This window comes from Manis pentadactyla, chromosome 14, assembly GCF_030020395.1.
Source record: "Manis pentadactyla isolate mManPen7 chromosome 14, mManPen7.hap1, whole genome shotgun sequence".
NCBI lineage: Eukaryota > Metazoa > Chordata > Mammalia > Pholidota > Manidae > Manis > Manis pentadactyla.
In genome coordinates, this window is record NC_080032.1 from 30,109,514 (window position 1) to 30,127,257 (window position 17,744).

Sequence of the window (17,744 nt, forward strand, 5' to 3'; positions counted from 1 at the left end):
GCTTTGCGTGAGGGATGCGATCCTCGCGGAGGTACTGCAGCGCGCACGCCCAGCGTGCGTGAGGGATAGGGTTTGGGCGTGTGCGCCTCCGCGTCTGTCCTGAGAACGGCTTGAGGCCGGGTGCTTTGGGAGCAGCGGGAGGCAAGGGGAGAGCGCGCCGCCCGGCCGTGGAACCGACAGGCAGTGGGCCTACCTTACCGCTGCTTGGCGCGCCACCGCAGCAGTGAAGCGCCACCCCCGAGCCTGGAGGTTCGGATCAGGGACTTGTGGAGCGGCCTGCCGCACGTCTCCATCACACGCTGATGTTTCTGTCAGATTGCGGTGCGGCGGCCTCAGCGCGGAGGGTGGACGGTAAATGCCTCACTAATTTTCCCCCGTGACTGGGCTTTCCCCGCGCATGAGTGCTCGTTTACCCCTGGCGTGGGCTTCTAGAAGCGCGCTAGCAGCAGGCGTTCGGGTGTGGAGAATAGATGGGCGGCGGCGGGGCAGGTGGAAGCCACCTGCGCTCCCCCGGCGTTGGCCCCGCGTATACGAGCGGTCCAGCCTGTGTGCGGCCTTCCTAGCATCTGTTACAAATGGTCGTGCTCCTTTTGGTCAGAGTGGGAAATTTCTTAACAGTAGGAGCCTTACGTTCCAAGGAGACATCCAACGAATGTATACTGGTTTTTATGAATATAAACCACTGGATTCTATAGAAGTTATACGGGACGGCCTTTGATGAAGTAGGTCTACTATTAATAGGTTTGCTGGCAGAAGGGACTGGATCGATTTCCATTTCCTGATCTAGTTTAAAAACACTCATTAAAAAAAAACTTTACCTCTTATTGAAGTTATCTTGGCAGTTATTGTCCTTAAAAGCGCCCATCTTACCAATATTTTAAGTGGTTAAGATTGATCAGATTTATGTGGTCTTTTGAAAAACATTTTCATATCTCTACCTCCTAGCCTCCTGATCTTTTCTCTTTTTTTCTTTTCTTTTTTTTATTAAGGTATCATTGGTATACAATCTTATGCTCAGGTTTCAAATGAGCAACATTGTGGTTACTACATTTTCCCTGTTATCGAGTCCCCACCAGATACCCCATTACAGTCACTGTCCATCAGCATAATAAGATGCTATAGAGTCACTACTTGTCTTCTCTGTGCTATACTGCCTTCCCCGTGCCCATCCTATATTAGGTGTGCTAATCATAATGCCCCTTAATCCCCCTATCCCTCCCCACTCCCTTTCCCGGTGGTAACTGTTAGTCCATTCTTTGTTCTGTGAGTCTGCTGCTGTTTTGTTCCTTCAGTTTTTGCTTTGTTGTTATACTCCACACATAAGTGAAATCATTTAGTACTTGTCTTTTCCTGCCTGGCTATTTCACTGAGCATAATACCCTCTAGCTCCATCCTTGTTGCAAATTCCTAGCCTCCTGATCTTAAGCTTTTTAACAAAATTAACTGGAGGTGTTTATGTGTTTAACTTAGTTTTATTTTTCAGAGACAGCTCATAAATTTAATTATAATTTTATTTACCTTTGATAAGAGAGTTGTTAAAATAATTAGAATGATTGATGTGTAGCACCTAATATCTAGTATGAATAAAAAAAATAAGGTTGGCTCAAGATTACAAAGATCACACCCCAACTCAGTGGAGAAGGTGAAGAACTTCAATTATATCTATGCCTTAGTAACAGAAATATACTGTACAAGGAAAAAAAAGGATTAAAAGGGAAGACAGGATGTCATCCAGAATTCTAGTTAATAAAAAGTCCGTCAAGTTAGAGATGTTGACTATAATCAACTACAGTTAACTAGAAGTAAATAGCACAAATTCCTCACTCTTAAACCACTTCAGCACTACACTAACTTCTCTGTGACATAAATAATCTCCTCCTTTCCTGTTTCACCAAAATGGTCCCTCTGTCTTGCAGAGCCTTAGGGTGAATTGCACACATTCCTGCCTCTTCTTGAAAATTGTTCATTTGTTCTTTCATTCCCTCTTTCAACACATATTTCTTGAGCTCTTAGCATGTGCCAGTCACAAGACAAGGATTTGAGATATATATGAGTTGGCTTAATCAATATTTTGTATAAACACTGTCTCAAAATTCAGCTTTGGACCGTACAGTATTAAAATAGATGTAAGGAAAAGTGATTACACAGTTATCTTTATTAATGAACTGTATCTCCAACAGATATAAGAGATTCATTTAACATTAATGAATTTTTAGTAAAGTGACTGAAAAGGAAATGTGTAAGTTAACAGATTGCTTTACTGTCCTCAATAACAAGTTAGCACATAACCTTTGTAAAAGAAAGTCTGTTCATAATAGGAAGAAAATATGTAATGTGAATTTTAACTAGAAATATGCCTGAACTATATGAGAAAACTTTAAAACCTTAGTAGGAGATAAAAAATAAGAATATAAAGGATGAAAAGGAATGAGATAAACAGTTCTGTTTATAAATTCAATTGTCAAGAAAAGAGTGGGATTTTTTTTTTCTAAGAACCTTCGTGCACTTTGTTCCTTCTTTTATATCCTCATCTTGAAAAATGTTATGGAAGTGGCCCATTCCTTTTCTTTGTAATTTGATGAGAAATGTTTCTGTTAAAGGAGAAATACTCCTAGAAAAGATGTTTCCTTGGTTTTCATCAAATAATTCAAGCACCAAAGGCTCAGTAGCATATAGTTTTAAAACATTTGAGGTTTTTAACATTTTTATATAAGGTAAGAGAAATTTCCTACTGTAATGTCTCTATTTTGCTTACAGTACACTTTTACCTGTAGTACTCCTTGTAGCGTGTTTCCTATCAGCCAGGGTTCTTAAATCTTCCGGCTATGAAGCAAGGTCAGAACTGGGTGTAGCACAGGTTGCCATCACTCCATGTGGACATGGCCCTCTCTTGCTGTACTTCATGTGCTTTAGGGACTGTGGGTGTACAGTCCCTAAACTGAACAACCCTAAAACTTTCTGGAGACATTAGGGAATGACAGAAATGGGTGGTGTTTGATCTTGTAGGGTGGATAGGATTTTGCCAAGAGGTCAAGAAAGGGAAGAGCATTCCTGGCATAGAAACAGTAAACATAAAGATGGTGAGACAACTCACATGGCTTGGTGTGGTTATGGGAAAAATGGCAGTTTAATGGAACACTTAGGGCTAGTGAGGTGGAAAAGGGCTTAATCACAAAGAATCCTAAATCCATGCTAAGGATTTGGTCCATTTTCCTATAAGTACTGGGAGACCAACAGAGAACTTTATTCAAGGAGTGAAACTTGTGTTTTGCAGAGATGATTCTCATGTGGACACTCACTGGAGTGGGAAAAACCAAAGGCAGAGAAGCCAAGTAGGAGGTCTCTAGGTCATGAATTGTGAGGGCCTGAACCAAGTCCATGCAGGAGGAACCTAGAGGAATAGGTGGATGGAAAAAACATTCAGGAGGGGAAATTTACAGATTGTAGTAGCTGACTGGATGTTATATGAGAACAAAATAAAGAAGGACACTTGCATTTATGGGTCTCTAGATGTCATATATTTTATTTAATTAACAAGTAATCCTACCAGTGTCAGGCACTGTTCTATGTGTTTTGCAATCATTGACTCATTTAATTTCCATAATAACCTTGTAAGATAGGCACTATTTAACCCCCATTTTACAGAAGAAAAGACTGAGATACTGAGGAGTTAAGAAACCACCTAGTAAATAGTGGAGCACAGGTTTGAACCCATGCAGTTTGGCTGCAGAATCCAGGCTGTTAACCACACTGGAAATAGGTACCGAGGTTACCTATTGAGGAAAATATGGATAGAAGAGAGTGTTTTAGTCATTCTGGCCAAAAACATTCCTGTTGTTTGCTGTGGAATGGGATAGACAGTGGGGATAAAGTAGGTAGATAAGGTGTCCTGAGGTGCCCAGGTGGTTGTTAAACAGAGACTGGAAAAGACTGAGGATGCAGCAAAGCTAGGCACAATTTTTGAAATCATTAGAGAAGACTAAGAACAATCAAGATGGAAAACTAGGTGAAAAGGGGAGCAAATAGTGAGCTTCCTGAATAATTGAGAGGCCAGTTATAATTGAGCTGTATAATAGGGGTCATGGATGAGAACCATTTTAGTGGGCAGAAACTAGTGGTCCTGTTATTCATGTAAAAGAGGAATCAAAATAAGGGGTCAAACAATATGAAAGAAAACAGAGCAGTGAATGTCAGCATATGGGAAATACTCAAGCCTGGTGTTCAAAAGATGGAAATTAAAAATACAATCTAAATTTAAAACAAGTTAAAAATGCAGTGTTTATAGGCTTCTGGCCAAGACGGAGTAACAGAAAGTGGATTTATCCTTCTCCCCAAACAAGACAAACAAAAAGACAGATACATGAAATGATCATTTCAAGACCCTGGATAACAGACAACAAAGGATAGTCATCCCTGGGAGATGGAAAACCAACGAGGTAAGCCCTCTTATTGCACTGGTTTATTGCCTTGAGAGGGTTTCCAGGTTACTGCAGAGGAAGGTGAAACTGAAGTGGAGTCCTCCACCCTCCCGGAGTCCAGGGTATGGAGCTGAGAATCTGGGGAAAGCAAAGGAGCCTTTAAGTTCGTAGGACAGAATAGAGAGGAGGGTTGGCCCTTGATTAACTGAGAGCATAGATGGGCACATGTGTTTGAGGAAACCACCTGAGGCCAGGGAAAGAGTCCTCTAAAGGATTAGAGGGAATAGAACCTGACACTCACATGGGCAATATTGCTTATTACCACTAGCTAGACTGGAAAACATTTCTAATTCCCAAAGCATTGGGAATGGAGCTATATCTAGAAAGCACTGAAAGGAAAATGAACTACTTAGAATTCTATATTCTGCAAAAATATATTTCAACAACAAAGTCAAGACAACCTTCAGAATGAGAGAAACTTTTTGGAAATCATATTTCTGATAAGAGTTTAATATCCAGAATATATAAAGAACTACAGCTCAACAACAAAAGACAAATGACTAACCCAATTTAAAAATGGACAAAGGACTTGAACAGACACTTTCTCAAAGAAGACATACAAATACCAATAAACACATGAAAATAATGCAAATCAAAACCACAATGAGCTATAACTTCACACCTACTATAATGATGTTAAAAAATAGAGTACCAGGTGTTGGCAAGCATGGGGGGAAATTGGAACCCTTGTGTGTTGCTGATGTGACTGTTGAATGATCCAGCCACTATGGAAAACAGTTTTGTGGGTCCTCATATGACCCACAATTCCACTTCTAGGAATACACCCAAAAGAATTGAAAGCAGGGACTTGAGCAGATATTTGCATGCCAGTGTTCACAGAAGCATTATTCACAATAGCCAATAGATGAAAACAACCTGAGTGTCGGTCAACAGATGAAGGGATAAACAAAAGGTTTAATATAATGGCATATTACTCAGCCACTAAAAGGAAGTTCCGACACATGCTGCAACATGGATGAACCTTGAAAACATGCTAAGTGATACAAGCTAGATGCAAAAGGACAAATGTATGATTCCATTTATATGAAATATCTAGAATAGGCAAATCACAGAGAGAAAGTAGATTAGAGGTTACCAGAGTCTGAGGGGAGGGACGAGTGAGGAGTTACCACTTAATGTTTCAGAGTTTCTGTTTGGGGTGATGAAAAAGTGTTGGAATTACTAGTGATAGTTGCACGACATTGTGAATATAATGAATGCCACTGAATTGTGCACTTAGCAATGTGGTTAAAGTGGCAACTTTTGGTATATATATATTTTACCATTGTTTAAAAGATTAATGTGACATACTGAAAAACATTGAAGTGTACACCTTGGGTGAACTGTATGATATGTGAGGTATATCTCAAAGCTGTAAAATAAAAAAGGCAAATAAAGACATTGTGAGAAATAGAAAAACTGAAAGAATTTATTGCCAGCATACCCACATTACAAGAAATGTTAAAAGATGTCCTTAAGGGAGAAAGGAAATGAAACCAAACTGAAGTCTGGATCTTCTGAAAAGAATGAACAGCACTGACAATGGTCATTATGTTGGTAAATATATAATATTTTTTCCTTAATTTTCAATATTTAAAAAAAGATAATTGACCCTGTATTAGTTTTCTGTTGCTGTGTAACAAACTTAGCAGCTTCAAATGGTTCCCATTACAAGCTCACAGTTCCGTGGGTAAAAGTCTGACAGTGTGGATGGGTTTTCTGCTTAGATATCCAACAGCCAATATCAAGGTGTTGGCTAGCCAGAATTCTTATCTGGAGGCCCTGGGGAAAACTCCACTTCCAAGTTCACTCCAACTGTTGGCAGAATTTGGTTACCTGTGGCTATAGGACTGAGGTCCTTCTTTCCTTGCTGGCTGTCATCGGGTGCCGCTCATAGCTCACACAGACTGCCCGCATTCCTCGCCATGTGACACCATCCACCTCCAGGTCAGTAATGGATCAGTCAGGTTATTTTTTTTTCCTCAAAAAAGAGGGTTTGTAATAGAACTACTTGATTCCAAATAAAATTCAGCGTGGAATTCTAGAAATTAAAGGGGAAAAAGGTGATCAATGTAGCTATTCTTCCTACTCTTAGAAATTTCAGTCATTGAGGTGGATTTCTGGAATATCTTTGATGTTTCTTTTTTTATAGTGGGGGTTTGCGTTACACCCAGCTGGTATGAGGGAGTCTAGGCTGACGATCTATGAAGCATCCCAGTCACAGCAAACTTTCCTCATGTTTCTTTCTTTTCTCCAGCTTTGTCTTCTCAGGGTCTCCCATTACTCAAGAAAGCATTGTCAAGAACAAGGAGGGCATGGACACTGAGTCTTTAGCTGCTAGGTCCCATGTAAGTTGGGCTGCCTTCTTTGTTTTACAATTGAGAATCCCACTTTACTTAAGTTCTAAAGTTGCTTTGCTTAGGACTAGCACTATTTTGTTTGCTTTATTTGTAGTTACAGTTTTCCTTTTGTACTTTTAATGCTTTTATATATAAATATATACATATAAAGTATACCATTTATACTTCATAGCTTAATTTAAAAGAAACAGGTTTAACAATAATGTGGGCATGAGTCAAGTGGCATAATATGGAGGACTTGTTTGAAATGCTCTTTCATCCACACTAAGGAACTGAACCCACAGCAAGCTTCCTCCCCAACAGATGATAAGAAAACTGGGATAGTTGGTGCCTCCCAGGGTTTCTTATGTCCTTGACTGTCCTGGGTGTGGTGCTGGCATTTAATTCCTCCATGGAGGAGTTCCTGTTCAGAAGAGATCAGGGACAACTTACATAATTATCAATGGGTAACTGCAACCAGGTGCAAAGAACTAGGAGAAGAATGGGACCTCTGGGAGCAGTGACCTGAGAGTGCTGAGAGTGGGAGACTGGGCTCCTTGTACCTTATGCAGCTTCTCCCCCCAGAGGATCCTTCAAATAATACCTCTGCATCTATAGAAACCCCACCAGAAAATGTAGTTTCTGCTTTTAACTGTCCTACATATTTTGAAGGATTTAAGAGAAGAAAACTAGTCTATTATATTTACCCAGATATTTACTGTTTTTGTTGCTCACCCTTTATTTCTGAGATTTAAAATTTCTCTCTGGTATCATTTCACTTCTGCCTGAAGAAGTACCCTTAGTGTGTCTTTCAGAGCAGGTCTGCTCATAACAAACTGTTTTAGTTTTAACTTCATTTGAAAATGTATTTTGCACATTCCTGAAATATTTTTTTAATGAATGTAGAAATTCTGGCTTGACAGTTCTTTCAGCATTTAATAAATATTACCCACTGTCTTCTGACCTTCATGGTCTTTGATGAGAAATCTTCAGTCATTCAATTAGGTGTTTTTTGTGTATGTAATCAACATTCCTTTTTGATGTAGCTAATGAAGACCTTGATTCTTTATCTGTTATTTCTTTATCAAATCGTTTTGCTATTCATCCATTTTTCTTTATGCCTATCAATGTTTAGGGAAAGTGTTTTGGATAATTATTTTAGAAAACTATCTATTTAATAAAACACAGCTAGGTTGGTTTCTTAAGAATTAAGTTGTACTTGAACTCAAGGCTGTTTTTGTCATTTTCCCTGTCTCGCATTAGGTTCTTTATTTCATATAATAAAAGCATAGATAGCTTCTGGTGTCATGGTTCTTCTTGCTATAGCTGTTTATAATAAACTTGATTTAAATAAAAGTGCTTCTGACCCATTCTAAACCTAATGCGTGGAACTTTTTGGACAGGAGATACCTTTCCTTTTAGGACTTAATCAGAATCCAAAATACTACTCATTTCAAGAATAAGTTCTGGTCACCTTCCTCTGCCCTGTTGCTATTAGCCTGATCCCCTTTTCTGTCAGCATTCAGGAAAGGGAGGGAAAAGATGTACATCTGACTTAATACAGATTTGTTCCATATTGTAGACACTGGTGACCTTCAAGGACATCCTTGTGAACTTCACTCGGGAGGAGTGGAAGCTGTTGGATACTGCCCAGCAGATCATGTACAAAGATGTGATGTTGGAGAACTATAAGAATCTGATTTCCTTGGGTAAGACCAACGTCTGTTTTTGGATATATATTCCATGCAATGATTTTGATTCTTCATTGATCAAAAGGTATGGTGACCCTGAAGCATATATCAGAATGTGAGCCCGGGGTAAGGGACCTAATTTCCTTGGGGCATAGAACAAGGTTTTACTCCCTTCTGCTTCTGTGAAAAAAATTGTTTAGATTTGTTCAGGTTTTAAAAATGTATGTTTTACTACCTCTATTGCCTCACTTTGTCTATTCTTCAGAGTACCTGTAGGAGTCTGCAGGAGTTGGGGGTGGGGTTGAACCTGGGATGCTTCTGTCTGGCCCAGAGATCCCCAACCCTTGCCCAATTCTTTATCTTTTACTGTGAACAGGACATCAACTTCCCAAGCCAGATGTGATCCTCCAGTTGGAGAAAGGAGAAGAGCCATGGCTGGCAGAGAGAAGGATTCACCAGGAGAACCATCCAGGTGAGGACCAGATGAGGCTTTGCAGGTGGTTGCCCAGATGACCTATTAGGGGCTAGAATCCCTGGAGATAGTGGTCCTTAGTTCTCTTCGTTTCTGAGAAGACTGAGTTTACTGGTCCTCTCTTCACCATTGCTAGTCTTGTTTCTACAATCCTGTCACACTTCGATTTGCATTGAGAGACAAAGGTGTCTTTCTCCTTTACTTAAATTATTTTTCCATTGATGTGCATGGTTTCAGCCTGTTCATAGTGCTTTTATGATTAGCACTAACTCTGGCATCCCCATTCTTTAATTTTTCATGGAATCGCTTCTTTTGCCTTTGTCTTTTCCCGTTCATCTGGCTCCTCCCCACAGCCTGCATTCTGCTGCTTTGTGTGAGCTCCACAATGGGACTTCATCGCATGGCACCATTCACAGTTTGTCCTGTGCCAGTCAGAAAACCAAGGCAGAGGGTTGCCCATTCCTGTTGGCATAGCTGTCCTTACTTTCTTGAACTGCTACTCTTCTCACTGTAGTCTTTATTTAATGCTTTTTCAGTTTATTCCTATTTCATTTTAATCTTAATGTCTCTAAAATGTAAATCATTACGTGGATTCCTAACATCACCCCTTTCCCCAACTTCCCTTTGTGCTGGAAGTTAGCTTTCCAGGTAAAGAAATAGAAAGGAGTCTTTTGTCTGCTCCCTCAATTTTTCGTGAAGCAGTGTCCTCCCTGAGCTTTGTTTTTGAGCTCAACACTCTGACATCTGTTTCCTCAGCATCTTGGGTATGGCTGTCTGAATCAAGCTGCAGATAGCCTACCTCCCATGGTGCAGAACAGCTAGGACACTCTCCAGGACTCTGCAGGCTCCCACAGACACATGGCTTCCTAAGTCCTGTCAATTTAGTCATGTTCTAACAGCCTGCAGTTGCTTCCATCTGGAAACTAGTGTCCACACCTATCAGGCGTTTACCTGCATCCCACCCAGGCTTTGAGTAGAAAATGAGTAAAATCTGTGAGAGTCTTAGTTGTCCTTGGTGAAACCTTTTATGACTCCTCATTGAGTATAGGCCCCTTCCCTTTGTGAGCTTCCACATTGTCTACTTTTAAATATAAAGTGTTCTTGACTTTTTTTTACATTTCTTCTTGTAGGTGACTGTCAGATTCCTGTTTCAAGGGCAGGTCTTTAAATACAGTTAAGAAGTTGATCAGTCAGCCATGTGGGGCCGTGGGAGGAAAGATTGTTCTCTGTATTCTTTCATTTCTCTATTTTTTCTTTTCATATGTTCATTCACTTGGCAAGCTTTCCTGGATGTCTTTTGACAACTATCCAAAAATAACTAACCATATCCAGCATTTTCTATTTTTATTTAGAATTTGTTGTCAAAAAAAATACTGAAACTTCATGTGCTTAAACACATGGAATTTAAAGGGCTGTACAAGACTATGTGAACTTCATTGTGAAAAGAAAAGTATAGTGAGCAATGGTTTTAAAAATTTAGATGAGTTGAGTAGTGGATACTGTAGATTTTGAAGATAACTCATTTGAGTGGTTACATACACATGGAAGACTTTTAGGATTTTAATGAAGGCAAGCTCTCCATTTATGTGTTCAAAAACTACTCAGATTCCTTCTCCATCAGTACTCAGCCCTCACTTATCACATGTTCATCTTTGAACTTTCCAGCTGGCATTTATAGTTTGAAGAACTTCTGTATGGGATTCTGATACTCTGGGGGAAAGGATGGTATATTTCCTATCAAAAATCATCAAGGAGGCAGTTTATATATACACACACAATGGAATATCATTCAGCCTTAAAAAGAAATTCTGCAATGTACTAACAGCATGAGTAAACTTTGAGGATATGCTCAGGGAAATAAGCATCAAAAGGACAAATACTTTATTTTATTAAAGTATCATTGATATACAATCTTATGTTGGTTTCAAATATACAACCTAGTGGTTCAACAGTTACCCATACTATTAATTCCTCAACCTCTCTAGTGCAGTCACTATCTATCAACATAGTAAGATGTTACAGAATCATTAACTCTATTCTCTAAGCTGTACTACCATTCCCATGATCAGCTTATATTGTGATTGCAAATTATTGTGGCCCTTTATCCCCTTCCCCTTCCCCTCACTCATCCCAACTCTTCCCCCTTGGTAACCACTAGCCCCTTCTTGGTGTCTATGAGTCTACTGCTCTTTCATTCATTCTGTTTGTTTTATTTTTATACTCCACAAATAAGTGAAATCATGTGATATTTGTCTTTCTCCACCTGGCTTATTTCACTGAGCTTAATACCCACTAGATCCATCCACGTTGTGGAAAATGGCAGGATTTCTTTTCTTTTTATTGCTGAATAATTTTCCATTATGTATTTGTGACACATCTTCTTTATCTATTCATCTGTTGATGGATGCTCAAGTTGCTTCCATATCTTGGCTATTGCAAATAGTGCAGCAATAAACATAAGGGGCATATGTCTTTTTGAATCAGGGATTTTGTTTTCTTTGGGTAAATAAGGACAATTTATTTACAGGCACAGGGATTATTTACCATGTGTATTAGTTTCCTGGGGCTGCTGAAAGTTCCACAAACTGGGGGGCTTAGGCCAACATACGTTTATTGTCTTACAGTTCTAGAAGCTATAAGTCTGAAATCTAAGTGTTGGTAGGACCACAGTCTCTCTGAAGGCTCTAGGGGAGGATCTTTCCTGCCTCTTCCAGCTCTGGTATCCCCAAGTGCTCTTTGGCTTGTAGACCCATCCCTGTAGTCAGCCTCAGTCTTCACATAGCTTCTCCCTGTGTGTCTTTCTCTGAATCTGGGACATTACTCATATTGGATTAGCCTCCCCACCAGTACGACTTCATTTTAGCTAATTACATCTACAGTGATTCTATATTGGGGGTTAGGACTTCAGCATGTCTTCTTTGAGGCACACAGTTCAATCCATATACCAGTTAAGAGTCAAATATCTTTGTGGGAAGAGGTGGTAGTGTAAATAGTTGTTTTTCTTGGTTTAGAACCAAATATTTTAACCTGAAAGGCATTGAGAAACAAACACAGGCTCTTAACCAGGGAAATAATTTGCAGTAACATGTATGGGTGTAAACAGAAAGACCAAAAGTCCCAAAGAATGAGTTAGGTTCTGGGCTCTGAGTAAGTTAGTCCTAGTGGTTGCTGAGTCTTGATGTCTCAGAACAAAGGAGTCAAAGTAGAAGACATGAACAATTATAATAATGATTATTCTAAGTGGTATTCCTTTGACCACACATGTGTCAGAGACTGATGTGCTCATATCTTATGTTACACTTAAAATAATCTTATATGACAAACACTATTGTCCTTTGATTATAGATAAACAAAATGATGTTTGAAAAATTTATTAACTTGTTTAAATTCACCTTTAGTACTGTTAAAGCTCAGATTAGAACCTGTATCTGGGTAACTTCTGTGCAATTGCTCTACCAGCCTATCACATGGACTTTCTGAGAAGTTTGTTTTGTCAGTCATCTGGGCATTATTCTGGAATGTTTTGGTGATGTAGATGAAAGGTATTGCCTTACATATGGCTGCATTTGTGGTTTAGGAATATGAAATTGGCAGTAGTGTGAATGCATGCCAAGGAAAGGGGCTGGCAACGAGCAGACATTTTAGGCTCTTATTAAGAGTAGCTAATGGGAGTGCAGTGCTTCTGTGGGGTTGCCACCTCTACTGCTGAGTATCCTGATGGCACGTATCCCTCCCAGTCCCATGGCTGGTCTTCGCTCTCTTTGCTTCTGTTATGTACAGATAGCCTGATACATTTGCTGCTCTACCCTTCCCTTTCTCATTCACTATCAAGGCCACAGCACCTCATATTTGAAAGCAACTCTACACAGCTTACATACTTTGTCTCCATGTATATCCCACCATTCTGACCTTAATACTTTTTTAAGTCACCCAACGTTTTTAAATTTCTTTCAGATTTGGAGACTGCAGTTGAAATTAAATCAATTTCCAGTAAGAGCATTTCTAAAGATAAACAGTCCTATGGCATTAAAATGGAAGGAATGACAAAGAATGACCTCTGGTATTTGTCACTAGAAGAAGTCTGGAAGTGTGAAGACCAACTTGACAAGTATCCAGAAAACCAAGAGAGACATTTAAGGCAAGTGGCATTTACCCACAAGAAAGTACTAACTACAGAGAGAGTTTCTGAAAATGGTAAATATGGCGGAAACGGTCTTCTTCCTGCTCAGCTAGTATTGAGAGAATATTTCCATAAACATGACTCACATACTAAAAGTTTAAAACCTAATTTAGTTTTTAGCAGTCATCAAGAAAGCTATGCAACTAACAGTACTGAATGTAGTCAAACCTTCTGTCAAAATATTCACCTTATTCAATTTCCAAGAACTCAAACAGGAGATAAATCCTACAAATACCCTGATAATAACAACTCTGTTCCTCATAGTACATCCCTTGGTATATCAAAGGGTATACATAGAGAGAAACCCTATGAATGTAAGGAATGTGGAAAATTCTTCAGCTGGCGCTCTAATCTTACCAGGCACCGACTTATTCATACTGGAGAAAAACCCCATGAATGTAAAGAATGTGGAAAGTCTTTCAGCCGGAGTTCTCACCTCATTGGACATCAGAAGACTCACACTGGGGAAGAGCCTTATGAATGTAAAGAATGTGGAAAATCCTTCAGCTGGTTCTCTCACCTTGTTACCCATCAGAGAACTCATACAGGAGACAAGCTGTACACATGTAATCAATGTGGGAAGTCCTTTGTTCACAGCTCCCGGCTTATTAGGCACCAGAGAACTCATACTGGAGAGAAACCATATGAGTGTCCTGAATGTGGGAAGACTTTCAGACAGAGCACACATCTCATTCTGCATCAGAGAACTCATGTTAGAGTGAGGCCATATGAATGCAATGAATGTGGGAAATCTTACAGTCAGAGATCTCACCTCGTTGTGCATCACAGAACTCACACTGGACTGAAACCCTTTGAGTGTAAAGAGTGTGGAAAATGCTTTAGTCGAAGTTCTCACCTTTTTTCACATCAGAGAACCCATACTGGAGAGAAACCATATGAGTGCCATGATTGTGGAAAATCTTTCAGCCAGAGTTCTGCCCTCATTGTGCATCAGAGAATTCATACTGGAGAGAAGCCATATGAATGTTGTCAGTGTGGAAAAGCGTTTATCCGGAAGAATGACCTTATTAAGCATCAGAAGATTCATATTGGAGAAGAGACCTATAAATGTAATCAGTGTGGAATTATCTTCAGCCAGAACTCTCCATTTATAGTACATCAGATAGCTCACACAGGAGAACAGTTTTTAACATGTAATCAGTGTGGGATGGCACTTGTTAGTAGCCCTAACTTTATTAGATACCAGACAAATCATATTAGAGAAAATACATATTAAGACAATGAGAATGGAAAAACTTTTACAAATAGCAATAACTATTTTGCATTGGTGAACTCATGAAGAGAAGCTGTACAGATATAATCTATGTGGAAATGTTTTCAAACTTGTTACTACCTTTTAGTGTACCAGAGTTTTGGTCCTGGAAGGGCTGAGACCCCGAAAATTGAATTTTAGTACACAAAAACATAATTATTTTCTTTCCATAAGTTCCTACAAAAATAATTGGCCTAGGAGCATTCTTGACCAAGCCTCAAATGCAAAAGTGAGAAGGAACCGTTTAGGTGAGCTTTTAGAAAAGACAGCAGCACTACCTTAAACAAGAAAACAGAAATTGCTACTTCAAAAAAATAGAAAAGAAGGGTAAAAACTGATAATAGGTCTTATAACAAAAGATGGGAAATAATACCCTAGTGAATTAATATGCCATATTTTACTTGATTGTCCTCCTCTTCTGGGACACTTAGTAGTGTGTAGTCTGTTTTATGTGTCTGATATAAACCACATATTTTTTTGTTAATAACAGGGAAAATGCTTATTATGTAAAGCAGAAAAAAATACATGTACTATTAGTAGTACCCATTTTAAATATATTTGCATGTGGGTGAGAATTGAAGAGGTATCCGTGGGTAAGTGAATACAATTGGTTTGTTAGATAATGGGATTATGATTGATTTTAATAGTCTACCCAGTATTACTATAGTAATTGTCATCCAGTTTCTCTATTCCACTATCAAGGCAGCTTGAGAACAATCTGTCAGCAAATTTTCCCATTAATTCTAAGTTAGTTTGGGTCGTAGAGTACTGGTCTTTGAACCAGGATGCTAAAGCCTTCTGGGAGTTTAAACACAGTGACTCTGTGGACATTGGGACCTTAAGGGAGCATTGGGTATTTGAATATCCCAGAGAGGTCTCCACTGGAGTGGGAGGTACCTGGGCAATAGCTGGAGCAAGTATGTTCATGGGATAAACACATGACTGCTCAAAGCCACTCTTCTTCCAAGGTAGTCTTTCATCTTTATAAGGAAAATGTAGAAAATTTATTGGTTAAGAGCATAAGCTTGAGCTCAGTTACCCAAGCTGCAATCCCACATCTGTCCTTACCTTGCTGGGTGAATGTGGGCATGCCACCTAGCTTCTCTGTGCCTAACTTATAGATATCCTCCTCTCAAAGTTAGGGATATTACTTACCTTGTAGGATTGTGGTGAGTATTAAATAAGTAACCTAAAGCAGCTTAAGAGTAGCACCTGACATTTATCAAGTGATCTATAATTATTGTGATTAGTAATAATCCCCACCTAGTGTCTGTTGTTTAATTTAAACCTTCCTGAGTGCTAGTAAGAACTCACTGAGTTCTGCACTTCCCTTCCAGTTTCCTTTTTACCTACATCAGTACTTACCAACCTGAGGAAATCACTGACCTATACTGGGTATGTGGATTCCTTTTCGAGGATCCATAGACAACTTTAATATTGTATCCAAAGTCATTCTGTTTGTACAAAGGTTTTTCCTTCTAGGGAGAGGATCCTCATCATCAACTGCAGTGGTAAGCCCATGACCCCAAAAAGATTAGGACAAGCATCTGTTTTAATTCTCTTTCTCATTCTGTAAATTGATCTCCTATGTGTACAGATTGACCATTATTTTCCATTTTTAGCAAACAGTATATAAGATGCTATATGATTTTTGAATGATAAATAAAATATTGTTGAGACCCGCAGGAAAAAGATCTTGATGTGTCCCCCAGGAGAAATCTAGAAATGATGCTTAGAATCGTGAGACTTGAGAGCTAAAAGGAATGTAAGACCATCTAACTCATGCTCTTCATTGTACAGTTGAGATAAGGTGAGTTGTCCCAGACCTCACATTTTGAGTGAAGTCAGACCAACAACTAGATCCCAGTTTCCTCATTGGTGCTGCTCTCCTCAGTGCTTACATTCCATTCACATGTATAATATACTCCTATCATAAAGTTTTTATTATAAGCAGTGGTTCTTTATGGGGTAGAAGAGTAGCTCCTTCACTGGGCCTTTTCGAATTTCCGATAACCTAAGGCTCAGTTTTCTCAGCTGTGTAACAGAGATACTACTAGTATCTACCTCAGAGGGTGTGTGGATGAAGTGAAATAATGTGTATAAAGTACTTAAAACAGTACCTGGCACATAGCAGCTGTTAATAACAATATTATTAACACCCTAAGGAATGTGGTAAGAGATATATGTCTGTGGATGATCATTGAAGAGTGACTTATGATAGTGCAAAATTTACAATATAGAAAAATGTTTAATAGCAAAATGATTATAGCATACTCATAATGGAATATTATGCAGACATTAAAGTGATGCAAACAAAATTTGGTAACAGGAAAAATGTTGATGCTGTTATGTGGTACAAAAAAAGCATGAAAAATGTCAATATAGAGTGAGCTCAAATATGTAAAAATAAATGAATTGTAAAAAAATGAAAATGAGTTTTGCTCAAAACTAAGGAAATTTGTCAAAAGTTTAATGCCAGGTAAGGGTGAATGTAGTACACACATTGTTTTTCTTGTGAAACCTTCATAAGATTGTATATCAATGATACCTTAATAAAAAAATTAATAACCATTTAAAAAAAGATTAATGTCAGGTAACCTATGTATGGAAGAATTGACATTTATTTTATTTTTTTGTACTTTTCTATTCATCCCAAAATCTCTTCAAAGAGTATATGTTACTTTTAGGATCAGGAAAACAGTCCCTTCAGTGATGGAATATTTTTTCTTCAAAAATTCTTATCTACAAATAAGCTACTGGAGCCTTATAAGGGAATTTGGCAAAGTCACAGGATACAAGATCAATACACAGAAACTGATTTCATTGGGTATGTATTAGCAGTGAACAATTTGGAAATGAAATCAGAAATATAAGCCTATTTACAATGATAAAAAAATGTGAAATACTTAGATAAGCTTAATGAAATGAGCAAGAACTGTGCATTGGAGAGCATAGGACATAGCTGAAACAGAATTGAGCACATAAGGAAGAGTAAAAAATACATAATAAGGGGAGCCACGATGGCGGCGTGAGTAGGGCAGTGGAAATCTTCCAAAACCATATATATAGATTTTTGAAAATACTACAAATACAACTATTCCCAAAAGAGAGACAAGAAGATACAGTACAACACTCAGGCTACATCTGCATCTGCGAGAACTCAGCGCCTCATGAAGGGGGTAAGATACAAGCTGCGGCCCTACAGGACCCAAGCACCCCCCCCACCCCAGCTCCCTGGCAGGAGGAAAGGACTCGGTCGAAGCAGGGAGGGAGTGGAACCCCAGGACTGCTATATACCCAGCCCTAGTCAT

The 17,744-nt window shown here is 39.0% G+C and overlaps 1 protein-coding gene across 8 annotated transcripts; it reads left to right on the forward strand.

The window, feature by feature from the left end:
• The first annotated feature begins 34 nt into the window (after window positions 1-34).
• On the forward strand, window positions 35-17,034 carry ZNF10 (zinc finger protein 10). Of its 8 annotated transcripts, XM_057492524.1 has the most exons (7): window positions 35-351; window positions 990-4,436; window positions 6,206-6,425; window positions 6,736-6,826; window positions 8,400-8,526; window positions 8,885-8,980; window positions 12,935-17,034. In XM_057492524.1, exons 4-7 carry the CDS (start codon window positions 6,794-6,796, stop codon window positions 14,395-14,397), a joined length of 1,719 nt encoding a protein of 572 aa, XP_057348507.1. In that variant the 5' UTR covers window positions 35-351; window positions 990-4,436; window positions 6,206-6,425; window positions 6,736-6,793; the 3' UTR covers window positions 14,398-17,034. The 8 variants fall into 8 exon arrangements, with proteins under 8 accessions (XP_057348507.1, XP_057348503.1, XP_057348508.1 ...); XM_057492520.1 differs by having other exon boundaries at window positions 6,206-6,826; XM_057492525.1 differs by lacking the exon at window positions 6,206-6,425.
• Window positions 17,035-17,744: the final 710 nt, after the last annotated feature.